Source organism: Sorex fumeus, unplaced genomic scaffold, assembly GCF_029834395.1.
Source record: "Sorex fumeus unplaced genomic scaffold, SorFum_2.1 ptg000044l, whole genome shotgun sequence".
Taxonomy (NCBI): Eukaryota; Metazoa; Chordata; class Mammalia; order Eulipotyphla; family Soricidae; genus Sorex; species Sorex fumeus.
In genome coordinates, this window is record NW_026606101.1 from 37,460,067 (window position 1) to 37,477,386 (window position 17,320).

A 17,320-nucleotide genomic window follows, 5' to 3' on the forward strand; every position below is an offset into this window, starting at 1 on the left:
GCATCCCATATGGTCCCCTGAGCATGGCCAGGAGTAATTCCTGAGTGCATGAACCAAGAATAATTCCTGTGCATCGCTGGGTGTGACCCAAAAAGAAACAAAAAATGAAAACTTATAGCAATGAAATTGTTTCCTGACCAATATAAGTGAATTTTATAGATAGATAATTTGACTTTAAAAATCAAATTCTTGGGGGGCTGGAGCAATAGCACAGCGGGTAGGGCGTTTGCCTTGCACGCGGCCAACCCAGGTTCGATTCACAGCATCCCATATGGTCCCCCTGACCACAGCCAGGAGTGATTCCTGAGTACATGAACCAGGAGTAACTCCTGTGCATCGCCGGGTGTGACCCAAAAAAGCAAAAGAAAAAAAAAATAAAATTCTCGGGCTGGAGCAATAGTAGTGAGGAAGGCGGTCGATTGCCTTGCATGTCAATCCCTGGCATTCCATATCAGGGTCAATCTCTGGCATCCCGTATGTCCCCACTCCCAAGCACCACAGGAGTGATCCCTGAACATAGTCATTAGTAAGGCCACACCTATCAGTGCCTGGGGCTTTCCTGGCTCAGGCTTTCCTATACTCAGGCATCATTCCTGGGGCTCTAGGGACCATATAGGATGCTAAGGATTAAACCTAGGCTAGCTATGTGCAAGATAAACACCCTATCCACTGTTTTATCACTCCAGCCCCAAGTTTGAGCATCCCTGCAGGTTCCCTCATTACTGGACTAAATGAGTTGACTTTCTGACCAATGCTCATTTTAAATTGGCATGATGGTCATCATTGAAACTTTTGTCTTCTTTCTACTCTTTGGGTACGTGTGTGTGTATGTATATGTGCATACATACTGAGCTCTGTTTTTTGAGTTTTGCACTTCTTTACAGTATTTACATGCATAGCCTCTGAAGTAAGTCTTCTTCAGTTGAGGCACACAGCTTATAGTTATGGGGATTGCTGGGGATTTGGGGGTACTTAGATGTGTTTACCAGTGGTCACACTTTCTGGTGGTTACTTGTACACTTTTTATTCCTTTTGGGTCACACCCAAAGGTGCTAGGGTTTGAACCCATGGCTCCCACATGCAAATCATGCACTCCAGTCCTTTGTGATCACTTCTCAGACTTCACACATCTGAATTGTGGTACTTATCAGGGTCACACTCCTTTTTGTGTTGCTCACATACCCATGTCACAGCTAGAAATCATTTGTGGCACCAAGGATAGAAGACAACTGAACTGCCAGGCTCAAAGAGTGGAGCTGCCAGGACTGCATATGGCACATGTGGGACATCAGAGATTTGAATCCATGACCAAAGAATTACAAAGTACTTGTGTTAAGTCCACATTGTATTTCTCTAGGCCCTTGACATGACTACTTGATTTCTGGCAGGGGTTACCCCTGGCTCTGTGCTCATGAATTAAGCCCAGCGGTGCTTGGGGGAGCATATGGGGTGCTGGGGGAATCAAACCTGGGCCGTGTACAGCCATATACAGCCTTACCTGCTGTACTATCACTCTGGCCCTGACTCTTTCACTGTAGCACTGCACTGTCCTCCCATTGTTCATCAATTTGCTCAAGCGGGCACCAACGAATTGTGAGACTTCTTGTTACTGTTTTTGGCATATTGAATATATCATGAGTAGCTTGCCAGGCTTTGCCATGAGGGTGAGATACCCTCAGTAGGTTGCCCGGCTCTCCGAGAGGGGCAGAGGAATCGAACCGGGTGGGCTGCGTGCAAAGCAAACATCCTACCAGCTAAATGTGAAAAATGTATATTGTTCTGAATAGAAATGTATCGTTCATTGTTCTCCAAACTTTTTGTAGTTACTACCACTTACAGTTGTAGACAAACTAATTTCTATGGTGCTATAATTTAAAACTTGTTTCAAACGTTAAATTTAGCAAATTGAGCAAACAGGAGGTAGTTCTTGGATGTCTAGAAATGTTTCAGGCCTAAGTTTATGTTTACTCACTTTTAAAACTTCTTTCAAAAAAACTTTCATGGGGTTTTGCTTGAGTGCCGCACCCGGCAATGCTCAGGGCTTACTCTAACTTTGCGCACAGGGGTAGCTCCCGGCGGGGCTCTAAGGAGACACCAGGGGACCAGACAGGTTAGACGCCGGCAATGCAAGCTCCTTAATGCAGCCGTCCACCTACCCGCCGAGGCTCCCGCCCGGGCTTTCTGTCCGCTTGTTTTTAATTTTGTGTTGTTTTCATGCTACAGCAAGGCTATCTCTGTGTGAGATCAATAAACAGAAAGAAAGAAAGAAAGAAAGAAAGAAAGAAAGAAAGAAAGAAAGAAAGAAAGAAAGAAAGAGAAGGAAGGAAGGAAGGAAGGAAGGAAGGAAGGAAGGAAGGAAGGAAGGAAGGGGAAAAGGAAAAGGAAAAGGAAAAGAAAAGAAAAGAGAAAAGAAAAGAAAAAAAAAGAAAAGAAACTTTTTTTTTCATTTATAGGAAGGGGTGCAATGTTAGGAGTGGTGGCTGTGTTGGGGCTGGAGTTGATAGCACAGTAAGTAGGATGTTTGCCTTGCACGCGGCCAACCCGGGTTCGATTCCCAGCATCCGCATCCCATATGGTCCCCCGAGCACCGCCAGGAGTAATTCCTGAGTGCAGGGCCAGGAGTAACCCCTGTGCATCGCAGGGTGTGACCCAAAGAGGAAAAAAAAAAGAGTGGTGGCTGTGGACGGCTGCGTTCTGCCAAGCTCGGAGTCGCTCGAGTGTGACAGGTCTCGGTGGCTCACTTTCTCGCGAACCCGCGACGGGCCCCGAACACAGAAACTGCGCCGGGGCCGCGAGGGGCAGCTAGGCGAGGGACGCCCGCTGCCCCGCGCCCGGCGCGCCGGCCTCGCCCCTCCCGTCCCGCCCCCTCCGCTAACACCTGCCGCCGCGCCTGCTTCTCGCCGGGGCTGCCCCCGCTTTCCACGGCGACGTCACCGTGTTGCTTCCCGGCCACCGCGGCGCTGAGGGACTTCCTCCTGCGGCCTGCGGACGTCACACTGGATCCGGGCAACGCCCGGAAGCCCGCTGGCCGCGTCAGGAGCCAGCCCGGCAGGCCTCAGCAGAAGCGTACCGTTACCGTGGAGACGTCTACAAGCGGCTCGGCGAAACGCGTCTTCCGAGGCGCCTCACTCGCCCCATCTCAAGGTGGCGGCGCGGCGCCCCTACGCGAGTGGCTTCCGCTCGCCGCCGGGGGGCGGGGGGTGAAGCCCGTCTCGGATTGGCCGGCTGGCGTGTGTGACGGGAACGCTGGCCAATCGGATGAAGGCTGAGCTGGACTTGGCGCTCGCGGCCGGGCTCGGATTCTCGGAGCGGAGGGTGCATAGCTGAGTGCGGGTGAGTGGGCCGCGGGGGTTCATCCCCCCCCCTCCCCCGGGTGAGTCTCGGGTGTCCGGCCGGGCTCGAGGTCCCGGCGAGCAGAGGGCCCGAGCGGATCTGGGCCCGGGGGCGCGCGGAGAGCGATGCTTTCCGCGCGCCGGGACTCGGCGGCCAGTCTCCGTGGGGCGGAGGGTCCTGAGGCCGCGGGACTGAAGGATCCGGTTCCCGCTTTCTGGCTGGGCTTGAGGTTCACATCCAGGGGCTTCCTGGTCGAGCTGGAGTGGGGACCGCGGGCTCGGGCCACCGCCAGAGTCAGACTGAAATCGGGCGGGGATGTTAGTGCCCCGTGGGATTAGGTGGGGGCTGGCGGGACTGCCAGGTCTGTTCTTCCGCAGTATTTGTTCTTTCGTTCATTCAGATGATGACCTCTTTAGAGAGACTGATCAGCCCTTTGAGAACTTGCTCAGAATCGTTGGCCCTTCTCTAGGAAAGTACACCTTCGCGCACACACACACAATTTGCAGTCTTGGAGAGAATTTGATGATGTTATGAACTCCCGTGGGTCCTGTGTTCGGGATTGAAGGTCCGTGTTCTCAGAGTGAGGGAAGGAGCAGTGAGAAACGGAGAGTAGGTTTCAATGCAGAGACGCTTGAGGACAGTAGGATTTCTTGATAATGTTCAGTGACCTGCTGAGAATTGTGGTAGAAAACCTTGCCTTTCGTTCCCACCTGCATTGTCCCGGTGCCGCCAGGACAAGGATGAAATGCCTTTTGTGTGCAAACTACTCATTTTCCCCCCATATCCAGAAGTACTAGTAGATTCCTTTGAGTCACTTGCTTGGTTTTGGTTTGTTGCCACATGCGGCAGTCCTCGGGGCTTCCTCTTGGCTCTGCACTCAGGTATCGTTTCCCTTCAGTGCTGCAGGGGACCTCTGGGGTATCGGGGATTGAACCTGGGCAGCAGCCCGCCTGCTGTACTGTTCTCTCCAGTCCTGTGCCTTTTTCGTTTCAGTTGGAGCAAATTTTTGGAATTTTTGTGCTCTGCATTGTAGGTAGGTAAAAGAATAATTCATTGATGAGTTTTTCTAGCTAGGTACTGTTCTAGTCCAAGCTTTTTTTTTTTTTTTTTTTTTTTGCTTTTTGGGTCACACCTGGCAGATGCACAGGGGTTACTCCTGGCTCTGCACTCAGGAGTTACCCCGGCGGTGCTCAGGGGACCATATGGGACGCTGGGAATCGAACCCGGGTTGGCCGCGTGCAAGGCAAACGCCCTACCCGCCGTGCTATCTCTCCAGCCCGCAAGCCTTTTTTTGTATGGCACTTCTCGTAATAATATGGAGGCAGTTATTATTCAGGACATGAAGTGAACACTTGAGATCACTAATATCACAGATTTCTTTAATTTGCCTTTCCCCCATTTTTCTTGCTGGATTTGGTCTCTTGAACTCTAAGGGTGGAAATGTTTGTTAGCCCAGATTTTAGGATGTCAGCTGGTTAAATAAAAGACACAAAGGAGTTGGCATTATAGTCTGTGAATAATTGCTTTTTTAGCCATTATCTTTTAAGGCATGAATGAGCCTAATCAATATCTTGGCGAAATACAGCACAGTTGAAAACTTTTGTAATAGTTTTGCTTTACAACTGCTGCGGACGGTTGATTTGGCCCATCAATATCCCTTCCCCCACCTGCTTTGTTTTTTTCTCCATAGCTAACAAAAGGAGCAGAAGAAATGGCCCAAACCAAGATTACTTGGAATGTAGAGGTTTTGGGTTGTTTTCTGCAGGGGTAGGTGCTCCCAAGAGGCGCTTAGGGGCTCTAGGGGCCACTCCAGTATTCTCTGCCACCTGGGCAAGCAGTTCAGTGACAGGTCCAAGTGCTGCTTGCACCCTGTTGCACCTGGGATTATCTGGGCACTGCAGTGGTGATTGGGGGTCTCCAGGGCTGCACCCAGCGAAGCTCATGACTGTGGAACTAGGGATTGAGCTGGAGTCGGTTGAAAGCATGCACCTCATCACCTATGTCTCTGCAGCCTTGGTGTGTAATGTTTAATACTGCTTAATGAAGTAAGAAAAGAAGGAAGCTTGAATGCTGAAACAGGGTTTGAAACTTGTATCTGAAATTGTCTTGGCTGATAAGACATATGATTGATAAGGGTGGTTATGTTATTCAGTAGCATGCAACTTCAAGATGATAAAAAATTCTAACCTCTGTGGTTTTTTTGTTTTTTTTGCTTTTTGGGTCACACCCGGCGATGCACTGGAGTTACACCTGGCTCTGCGCTCAGGAGTTACTCCTGGAGGTGCTCAGGGGACCATATGGGATGCTGGGAATCGAACTTGGGTCGGCCGCGTGCAGGGCAAACGCCCTACCCGCTGTGCTATCTCTCCAGCCTCTAACCTCTGTGTTAGTTGTTGTGGGACAAGGAGATCTGTACTTGAGGCTCCTGGGATTACATCTTGCAGGGCTGGGGTTGCATCTTGCAGGGCTTGACCTTGCACTGTGCCACATCCCTGGGTCCTTTATTATTTTAAATGCTAATGAGATGAAAATGAGAACAAGGAGCAGCAGGCAAAGGTAACTGAAGTTTAGGTGTCAACAAGAAGGGAGATGTCATTGCACAGTGGCCAGTTCTTTCAGACTGTGCTTTAAGAAACATTGCTTTAGTTGGTTGCTCTATGTGTAAGGTAAAAGGTAAAGGCCCTCCCGTTGATCGTCGATTTGCTCGAGCGGGCCCAGTAACGTCTCCATTGGAGACTTTGTTGTTACTGTGTTTGGCATATCGAATACTCTGGGTAGCTTGCCAGGCTCTCCGAGAGGGGCGGAGGAATCGAACTCGGGTCGGCCATGTTGGCCGCTTGTAAGGCGAACGCCCGACCGCTGTGCTATCGCTCCATTTTTTTTTTTTTTTTGGTTTTAGTTGAGTTTCACATAACATATTTTCAGTTCCTTTTCAGACCATGGCAACATACTTGGAGTTCATTCAGCAGAATGAAGAACGAGATGGTGTGCGCTTTAGTTGGAATGTGTGGCCTTCCAGCCGTCTCGAGGCTACAAGGATGGTTGTTCCCCTGGCTTGTCTCCTTACACCTTTAAAAGAACGTCCAGATTTGCCTCCTGTCCAGTATGAACCTGTGCTGTGCAGCAGACCAACCTGCAAAGCCATTCTCAATCCACTTTGGTATGAATTCTTTTAAAAATTAGTAAAAATTATGAATACAATGAGTGATATCTCATGATTCAGTTGAGCAAGTCATCAACTTGAGATGAGTAGTAGGTGGTGAGATTCTTGGATGATGAAAGTTTGTATAAATCTCCCTGCCTAATATGTAGCTAAAATGGAAACTTACAGGAATGAGGCAGAAGTAGAGGGAAATGATTTGGAATTAATTCTATCTACTGATTTTCAGTTTTCTTCTTTTTTTTCCTTTTTTTGCTTTTTGGGTCATACCCGGCGATGCATAGGGGTTACTCCTGGCTCATGCACTCAGGAATTATTCCTGGCAGTGTCCCAAAGGACCATATGGGATGCTGGGAATTGAACCCAGGTCGGCCGCATGCAAGGCAAACACTCTACCTGCTGTGCTATTGCTCCAGCCCAATTTTCAGTTTTCTTTTGCTGACCTGTTGATTTCATTGGTGCCCTTAAAACATTTCCTGAAAATAATCATTTGAAAATGATGATTTCTTATTTATACCTGGCTTGGTGATGCTATATGACAAGAAGCAATATTAATCTGAAGAAACTTGAACTCTCAATGATTTTATTGTGCATGATAATTTTGTACCCAAGATAATGAGCTGTGAGATTTCTTAGATATGGGCACTATTTTTATTTTGTAACAAATATAAATACTTTTTAAAAGATAAAATTTTTACATTAGGGAACTTTTATTTTCTTCAGTCCTCTTTTACCTGATATGCCCATGTCTAGCAGACTGCTGCTGTTTTTATTTTTTTTAGATTTATTATTATAATTATTATTTTTGCTTTTTGGGTCACACCCGGCGATGCACAGGGGTTACTCCTGGCTCTGCATTCAGGAGTTACTCCTGGCGGTGCTCAGGAGACCATATGGGATGCTTGGAATTGAACTCGGGTCCGCCACGTGCAAGGCAAAAGCCCTACATGCTGTGCTATCATTCCAGCCCCTGCTGTTTTTATTTTTTTGTTTTTATTTTTTGTGGGGGGGCACATACTCATCAATACTACTGCCTCTGTGCTCAGTAATTACTCCTGGCAGTTCTTGGGGGACCATAGGGGATGCCCATAATTGAAAGGGATCAAACTCGGGTCGACCACGTGGAAGGCAAATGCACTACCCACTGTGCTAGCACTCTAGTCCCCATTGCTGTCCTTTTAAAATGATAGGTTGTTAATTTGTTAATTTTCTAAGTATAGAAAGGTAAAAGAGCAACTGAAACTTTACCTTGAACCAGTTCAACTTAGATACCTGCCTGCCTGCCTGCCTGTCCAGCTTTTCTTCAAGCAACCTAACTGTGATTAAAATCAGGGCAGTTTATCCTGTATAAAAGAAAGGGACTTTCATTACTGAAATTTAATCATTGTGCTTATCTGAACAGTAAAAAGGTTTTAAAAATCACATAGACTACGTTAAGATACCAGGGCAGAATACATATGTAAATGTATACATGTATATATGTATGTATGTATGTGTATATATATATGTGTGTATTCTGCCCTGATATCTTAATATATATAAAATGAAATAGTAAGTATTATCCAGGAAGTTAGAACAAAGAACAGGATCGGCCAGTTCTTCATTACTGTCTGTTGGAGAAAATTTTGCTGTCCTCAGCTGCCAGATCTCCAGCTGTAGAGAAAGTTTGTGTGCCTTTCATTACACACAGAAATATGTATCTGTCTCATATACTAAACTTTACAATTATATTTGAATATTTCCTACCTTAAAAATGAAAGTGGTCCTGGTATATGTTATAATGTTATGTATATCTCTGTGTGTGTGTATATATACGCACACATACACATCAGAGCTACTTATATATATATACATATATGTGAATAAATAATGTATATATTTCATAGATAGTATATATTTGTATTTCGTGTGTATTTCATATGTATTTTTCCCCCACAGTCAGGTGGATTATCGAGCAAAACTTTGGGCCTGTAATTTCTGCTTTCAAAGAAATCAGGTATGTAAAATATTTTAAACTGTCTTTTCTGTTTCATTTAATTGATACTATTCTGAAAACAATAAATGAGACCGAGATTTTTGGATCTACCTCAGTACTCAGCTATTTCTTCTAAAATCAAGTTGTGATAGTTTTCACAAAACCTAATATTGAATGGTGAACATTGTGATTTTTTTATTTTGTGGGTCAGGGAACACACCTGGTGATGCTCGGGATATTCCTGGTTTTGCACTCAGGAATTATGTGGCATTGCTCAGGGGACCATGTGGGATGTTGGAGATCAAGCCCAGGTCAGCCACGTGTAAGACAAGCAGCCTACCCACTGTTCTTTTCTATTTTTCTTTTGAATGCTATCTCGGTTTTGTTGCTTGTATTCTTGCCATTTGCTGTGGAAGGGATAGAGAATTTCCGTGTGTGTGTGTGTGTGTGTGTGTGTGTGTGTGTGTTCTTTGTAAGTAATGAATATATTGCCCTATGTGAACAGGTTGTATATCTTCATTATTGCAACTGATTTTAGCTGTATATGTACCTTAGACTGAGTGACCATTTTCTTTGAATCACCATGAGCTACAGTTACAAAACTTTTATGTTTGAGTTTCAGTCATACAATGATCGAACATCCATCCCTCCACTAGTGTACATTTTCCACCACCAGTGTCCCCAGTATCCCTCCCCCCTTCCTCTATGGCAGACAATTTCCCTCTTACTTTCTACTTACGGGTATTAGGGTTTGCAGTACAGATAATGAGAGGCCATCATGTTTGGTCCTTTATCTACTTTCACCACACATCTCCCATCCCGAATGATCCTTCCAACCATCATTGTCTTAGTAATCCCTTCTCTATCCCAGCTGCCTTCTCCCCCAGTTTATAAGGCAGGCTTCTAACTATGGAACAATCTTCCTGGCCCTTGTCTCTACTGTCCTTGGGTGTTACTCTCATATTATATTTTATATTCCATAAATGAGTGCAGGGAATGACTGTTTTCTTGTCTGTCAGATTTTGAGGATCTTAGTATTAAAGCTGTGCTTTTTTTCTGCTTAAAAATGGTGAAACTGAGGGGGGCTGGAGCCATAGCACAGTGGGCATTTGCCTTGCACGCTGCGAACCCAGGTTCGATTCCCAGCATCCCATATGGTCCCCCGAGCACTACCAGGAGTAATTCCTGAGTGCATGAGCCAGGAGTAATCCCTATGCATTGCCTGGTGTGACCCAAAAAGAAAAAAAAAAAAAGAAGAAAAAGAAAAATAGTGAAACTGAGGCTGGAGAGGTAGTATAGTATATAGGGCACTTCCATGCAACTGACCCAGTTTGATCCCTGACACCATATATTTCCCTCAGGCCCATCAGAGCACATCTAGGTGTGACCCAAAAACCTAAAAAATTTAAAATACACAAAGTTGAAACTATTTGAGGTGAGAGAAATAGTATAGGGCATACCAGATTGATCCCTGGCACCACATGCTCCATACCTGGCCTCTAGGATGTGTCCCTGGAGATCCCTGAACCCTGCAGGGATAACTCTGGTGGTCTCTGGTATTGGGCATCTGAGCAACTCTGTATTCTTGTACTGAAATGCCAGCCCAGTTGGGTCAGTATTACTGGGAGGGGACTCAGGCTCCCTGAGCACTGCTTGGGAAGCTTCCCCCCCCCAATAATAAAGAAATAAATTGTTAAAATTACTAAACTAGAAGGAGTTCACAAGTCACAAAGAGAGTTCTCTTCAAAATGAGCAGAAACCTTTTTGTGAGTTTTGGAAATGACCTAAAACTGGTTTGTGGTGATCATTGCAAAATTCTGTACATTTACATAAATGCTATTGAATGCTTTTAAAATAGTTGAATTTTAGGACATATGGACTATATCTCAGTTAAATTGCTAGAAAAATATTATATAGCCCTGTTTGCACAAGTCTTTTTAGCACATTTTTAGGTATTAGTACCGTAATACAGCAGAGCCTGGCAAGCTATCCGTGGCATATTCGATATGCCAAAAACAGTAACAATAACAGGTCTCATTCCCCTGACCCTGAGAGAGCCTCCAATATGGCAGTGTTGGGAAAGATGAGTAAGAAGAGGCTGCTAATATCTCAGGGCTGGACAAATGGAGACATTATTGGCACCCACTCGAGTAAATTGATGACAGTGATACAGTACCATATTAACATATTCATATATTTTATCATATAATTTCATGGTCAGGTTCAGGTCACAGTAAGTCCAGTCCTCTTCAGAGACCATTATGTAGATGATGACATAGGCTTGGAAACTATGGGTAGATATCATGCAAAATTTGCTCCATTTCATTCAGAAGTATATATAGACTTTTAAAACTTAAAATTTGGCCCACACCCTGTTCAGGTGTTTTCAGGACTTCCTCTTGGCTCTGCTCAGGGTCACTGCTGGAGGACCTTGGGGGATTGTGTGTGCTGGAGAGCAAACTGAGTTTAACTGCATACAAGGAGTTGCTTTACCCACCTGGACCTCTAAGACATTTCTACAATACTACATTCAGAATTTATGTTTGTAATATAATTTATGATTTATTTAAAATGCAAAACCAGGACTGGCGTGATAGCATAGCAGGTAGGACACTTGCCTTGCATGCAGCCAACCCAGATTGGATTCCCAGAATCTTATATGGTCCCCTGAGCACCGCCAGGAGTAATTCCTGAATGCAGAGCAAGGAGTAACCCCTGTGTATGACCCAAAAAAGCAAAAAAAAAAAAAAAAAGGCAAAGCCAGGGGTTGAACAATAGTATAGTGTGTAAGGCATTTGCCTTGCACATGGCCAACCTGGGTTCGAATTCCAGCATCCCAGGTATTCCCCAGAGCCCACCAGAACTGATACCTGAGCACAGAGCCAGGAGTAAGCCCTGAGTGCCCCCAGGTGTGGTCCCAAAACAAAACAAAAGGCAAAGGCATTAAAAAAAGCAATGTCATTAGAGTAAAACAGTGACCCACGGAATGGATAAAAATGTTTGCAAATAAAGGGTTAAGGGCTATGGCTCAGTGGTAGAATACTTGCCTTTCATGTGTGAGATCCCATGTTCAATTCTCAGCCCAGGTGCTGCCAAAAACTCTCCTCTATATTTATATTTGCAAGTTCCATGACTAGTGATTTATATCCTGGAGATATGGAGTACTAACAATAGCAACAAAAACACACAGTTAAAAAATGGGCGGGGGGGGGGGGCTGGAGCCATAGCATGTTTGCCTTGCACGTGGCCGATCCGGATTCGATTTCCAGCATCCCATATTGTCCCCCAAGCACCAGCAGGAGTAATTCCTGAGTGCATGAGCCAGGGGTAACCCCTGTGCATCACCGAGTGTGACCCAAAGAGCAAAAAAGGGGGGGGGGCAGTGGAAAAATAAATAATAAAGATAAAATAAAATAAATGGACAATGGATCAGAGCACATGAAAAATACCTGCATTAGAAATTGTTGGTGACATTTGCCAGATTATCTATAAATCCCACTTCTGGATATACACTCAAAAAATTGAAAGCAGGGTCTTGGTGCTTTGTACGCCCATCTTCATGAAATCTTATTCATCAGAGCAAAAAAGTAGAAGTTTCCACTGATTGATAAATACACAGTAGCACTGTAGCACTGTCCTCCCGTTGTTCATCGATTTGCTCAGTAACATCGCCAGTGTGAGACTTGTTGTTACTGTTTTTGGCATATCGAATATGACATGGGGATCTTGCCAGGCTTTGCCATGTGGGTGGGATACTCTTGGTAGTATTGCCTGGCTTTCTGAGAGGGATGGAGAAATTGAATCTGGGTCGGCCGCACGCAAGGCAAATGCCCTACCCGCTGTGCTATCGTCCCAGCCCAAATATACAGTATGTAGTACAAATACATCATGAAATATTTGACATTAAAATCAAAGGAAATTCCAGTTTGTGCCACAGTGTGCATGAATTTTGAGGTTATTTTGCTAAGGGAAATAATCTAGTCACAAAACATTAATGCTGTATCATTCTTCTATGAGTTTTTTGGAGTAATCAGACTCACAGAGTGGGACAGTAGAACTGTGGTATTCAGGAGCCTGGGTGGAGAGAAGGGAGAATGGAGAACCATTGTTTGAATATATTAGAATTTCAGTCTTCCAAGATAAAAAGCGCTCTTGATGCGGACGGGGGAGATGGATGTACAGCATGAACTATATTTAAAACCACTAAAAGGTCACAGAGAGAGTACAGTAGATAGGGCACTTGCCCTGCACATAGCTGATATGGGTTTGATTCCCAACTCTGCATATTTATAATTATTTAAAATGCAGAGCCAGGGATCGAGCAATACAGTGGGTAGGACATTTGCCGCGCACATGGTCCCCTAGTGACCCTCAGCACTATCAGAAGTGACTGAGCACAGAGCTAGGAGAAAGCCTTGAGTACAGCAGGATGTGTCTGCACCCCTCCCCCCAACACACACACACACACACACACACACACACACACGGTATAACAATGGGTAGCATGCTTGCTTTGCATGTAGCCGACCAAAGTTCTGGCATTCCATATGGTTCCCCAGCTTCACCACAGGCGATCCCTGAGCACAGAGCCAGGAGTAAGCCCTGAACATTGCTCAGTGTGGAAAGGGAAAAAAAGTTTTTTTAATTAGACTTTATAAAAAGATGATAGTAAAATTTATATGTGTTTTATTATAATAAAAAAATCAGCTTAGGGACCTGAGAGATGATGGTACAGCAGGTATGGCACTTGCCTTGCATGCGGCTGATCAGGTTTGATCCCTGGTAATCCATATGGTTCTCTGAACCTGCCAGGAGTAATCCCTGAGCACTGGAGGGGTGGGAACTGAAAATGAAACAAAACTAAACAAATAATCCTATAAGCTATAACCTGAAAATGTTGCAAAGACTACAGAAAGAGAGAATTTTCCTTCACATTTTCTTTACAGTTTCTTTATATTTTTCTACAATGAATATATGTCACTTCATGATAATAGCCAACTCAAAATTAAATCTTTAATCATCCTTATAGGCTGGTTATGAGATAGCTAAAATCTCAGTCTTCTGTTGCAGAGCAGCACTTACAATGGTTTAAAGGACCAGAGAAATAGTACAGCAGTAAGGGCACTTGCTTTGCATGCAGCCAACCCAGATCACTCCAGATCAACCCTGACACTGCATATGGTCTCCTGTGACAAGGAGTGACCTCTGATCACCGGAGATGGCCCCAACCCCCTCCCCAAATAAATAAATAAGACCCAACTAACTGGTATGATTTTTAAAACTTTTTATCTTGGTGGGGTTGCAGAGCGATAGTACAGTGGGTAAGACACTTGTCTTGCACACAGCTAACCCAGGTGTGATACCCAGCTTCCCATAGTTCCCCTGAGTCTTCCAGGAGTGATCCCAGAGCACAAAGCCAGGAGTAAATCCTGAGCCCCATCAGGTGTGGCCCTCCTGTCCCCAAAAATCATCTTTTAATTTTGGGCCACACCTGATTATCACTGCTGGCAGGGACTCAGCTTGGAATCAAAACTGGGTTGGCTGCGTGCAAGGCAAGTGTCATATTTGCTATGCTATCTCTCCCAGCCCCAAGAAATCTGTAACTGACTGTGATCATTTAATCGTAAACACCATCGCACTTGGACTAGCCTTAAATAGTATTATTTTTAATCATTAAGTAGTTAGAATCTTAAACTACATTTTATAAAAGTTTTATATATAGATATAAGGCAGGTTTTAGGTTTTAAATTCTGTTGGAAATCTTAGTAGTTTATTCTTTTTTTTTTTTTTTTACTTTCTAAAGTACTTTTGTACTTTGTTGCAGCAATTATTTTTATGAATTAGCAAAGAGGGCCAGAGAGCCAACTCAGTGGACTGAGTGCCTGCTTTGTAGGGGGCCCACATTTGATTTTTTCTTGGGAGTGATGCTCCTACCTGGTGGTGTCAGGGCTTACTTCTGGCTCTATGCTCAGGGGAGCTCAGGGGACCATACGGGTTGCTGTGGATCGAACCTGGGTCAGTCATATTGCAGAGCAAGTGTCATGCCGACTGTCCTATCTCCAACCCAGGAGGCTCGCTTTTGAGAACTAGCACTCCATGGTCCCCAGGCAGGGCTGAGTTTCAGCTCTGGAACACTGAGCCATAAGTAGCACCTAATCATTGCCTGCTGTGGTCCAGAAGCCAAAAAATTCATTGAATTGAAAAGCTATCAATATTTTTTAGCCTTAGTAAAATGTTTTTTGGTTTTGTTTTGTTTTCTTCAGTTTCCTCCAGCGTATACAGGCATCGCTGAGACGAATCAGCCTGCCGAACTGATGCCTCAGTTTTCTACAATTGAGTACGTGATACAGGTAACTTAGGCATTTTATGAGCATTTTAAATGTTGGGTTTCTCTCAAAATATCTTCTTTTCCTTGCCTTTTATATCTGATGATTTAAAGCTGTGAGGGCCAAAGCCCTCAACATTCAGTTACGGTATCTGTGCGTTTACTGGGATCGTTTTCAGGTCTGGAAAGAAGACACACACCCTGGCCCCTCCTCCCCCAAAAGGAAGCACCAGTTCAGTGTCAAAGCTGTTCTGCATCTCCGTTGCTATTCCATCTTCTAATTGCTCAGAACCCTGCAGTTCTCCCTGACCTCTCTTTGCCCTCTCCATCTCTTATCTTCTAGGAAATCCTGTTGGGTCTGTGTATTCCAAATCCCTTCTTGGGTGAGGCCACCACACTTCTCCTAACATTTTATTGACTTGATCAGTCTCATCTCTTCTGCCTGATTTTACCCATTGTTGCTTATACATTTTTTCTCCATCAAGCAGAAAGTAATTCTGTAAAGACATAACACATTTCTTCTATGTTCAGACCCCTGCAAGTGTCTGAGCATGGCGGAATCTTTCTTTTTCATCCAGAGTCAGTCTTCATAGCTATGTGTGAGTCTGCCCTCTGCTTCCACTCATGTCAACATTTGTCCTGATGCATTTCAGGTGGTTCTCCCCTGGCCTTTACTCGGTTTCCAGCACATTCAAGCCGGTGGGCCTTAGCTCTAGCTTTTCTCAGAATTTTCTTTCCTCAACTTTTCTTAGAATTTTCTATCCCCTTTGTTACTCCTTCTTCAATTTTTTCCCATGAAGTTTATGCTCAGATGTTACTTGGTATTGCTTTTGGTTTCTGTGCCACACCCAGCTGTGCTGAGGGTCTGCTCCCTGCTTGGGGGTTGGAGATGTCTCCCAGCAGTGCTCAAGGTCCTCGGAGATGCCCTTGATCAAACCGGGGCCTCCTGCCTGCAAAGTCTGAGCTCTGGCTCAGTGAGTTCTCGCTCCAGCCAGGCTATTATTTATTTATTATTGAAAGGTAAAGTTTAGAGAGAGAGAGATGTGATGGGAGGGAAAGAGGAATTCGTGTTTCAGAGAGAGCATAGACTTGGAAGAAAAGCAAGCAAGCAAACCCAGATGGGTTGTTTGTCTTTTGTTTGTTTTTTAATTAAGCTGTCCTGACTGTCCCCAACTTCTGTACCCACAACTCACATACCGCCTGTCTCTCTCTCCCTCTCTCCCCCACCCTCTCTTGCTCCCCCCGCCCCCTGCCTCTGTCCCTTTCTCTGTCTTTCTCTTTTCCAGTTTTTGCGCCATACCCAGTGGTGCTCAGGGCTTACTCTGAGCTCAAAGATCATTCCTGGTGGGCTCTGGGACCATATGGAGTATCGGGGATCGAACTTGGGTCATCACATACAGCGGAATGCAAGGCAAACACTGCACCCACTATACTATCGCTCTGGGCTCTTCTCTTTCAATCCAGAAAGTTAACATCTTGAGGCAGGTAGAGATCTTTGATATGTGGCTCACATACATTTCTCAGAACCTACAATAATGTCTGGCACACAGAAAACATTCAGAATTGTATAAGCTTTGGATACCAATAGTTTTTTCATTTAATCCATTTTAATAGAACCTGTCTCGTAATGAGGTAAGGAGAGGTTTGTTTAGATGTCCTTCCCACTGGATAATAAACACAGATAAAAACTTATTTTCATACATCATTGACTTAAAAAATAGAATGGACAGTGTCTAATTGTGTATTGGTCTTTGTCTAAAGCGAGGTCCCCAGACTCCTTTGATCTTCCTCTATGTGGTTGACACATGCCTAGAAGAAGATGACCTTCAAGCCCTCAAAGAATCCCTTCAGATGTCCCTGAGTCTCCTGCCTCCAAATGCTCTGGTGGGTTTGATCACATTTGGGAGGATGGTACAGGTCCACGAGCTCAGCTGTGAAGGAATCTCCAAAAGTTATGTCTTCCGTGGGACCAAAGACTTAACTGCAAAGCAAATACAGGTTTGTACCTGAACAGGGAGGGCGTTATCTTAGAATGAGTTCCTTATTCACTTTCCGTGTTCCAGGAAATGACTCATTTTGGTCTTTTAGGACATGCTGGGCCTGTCCAAACCTGCCATGCCCATGCAGCAAGGAAGACCCGCTCAGCCACAAGAGCACCCGTTTATCTCCAGCAGGTGAGCCTCCACAGTACATGGTGTGATTGGCAGGGAACAGAAGGGGCTGTCACGGTATGACTGTGACTTCCTGATTTCTAGAGAGAAAACTGTGATTGTCTAACTTATATTTATTTTGGGGGAGAATGGGGGCGGTGGGAGATCACACCCAGCAAATCAGGGCTTAATCTTGGTTCTGTGCTCAGGGATCACTCCTGGTGATGCTCAGGGACTATTTGTGGTACTGGAGGATTGAACCCAGGTTGGCTGTATGCAAGACAAGTGCCCTACAAGCTGTATTTTCACTCCTGCCCCATGATTGTCTTAATCAACACTTAATGTCTCATAATGTTCATGGTATATTAGACTATATT

At 44.9% G+C, this 17,320-nt stretch overlaps 1 protein-coding gene across 3 annotated transcripts in view; it reads left to right on the forward strand.

Moving 5' to 3' along the window:
- The first annotated feature begins 3,215 nt into the window (after window positions 1-3,215).
- The window catches only part of SEC23B (SEC23 homolog B, COPII coat complex component), a 46,057-nt gene continuing 31,952 nt past the window's right edge, over window positions 3,216-17,320 (forward strand). The window contains exons 1-6 of one of the 3 annotated variants that reach the window (XM_056121727.1): window positions 3,216-3,333; window positions 6,270-6,493; window positions 8,432-8,489; window positions 14,732-14,818; window positions 16,555-16,791; window positions 16,882-16,967. In XM_056121727.1, the coding sequence (XP_055977702.1) occupies window positions 6,273-6,493; window positions 8,432-8,489; window positions 14,732-14,818; window positions 16,555-16,791; window positions 16,882-16,967 (689 nt within the window). In that variant the 5' untranslated portion in view covers window positions 3,216-3,333; window positions 6,270-6,272. Of the gene's footprint in view, window positions 3,334-6,258; window positions 6,494-8,431; window positions 8,490-14,731; window positions 14,819-16,125; window positions 16,279-16,554; window positions 16,792-16,881; window positions 16,968-17,320 lie in introns of those variants that run through there. The other 2 variants (XM_056121726.1, XM_056121728.1) reach the window with 2 other exon arrangements.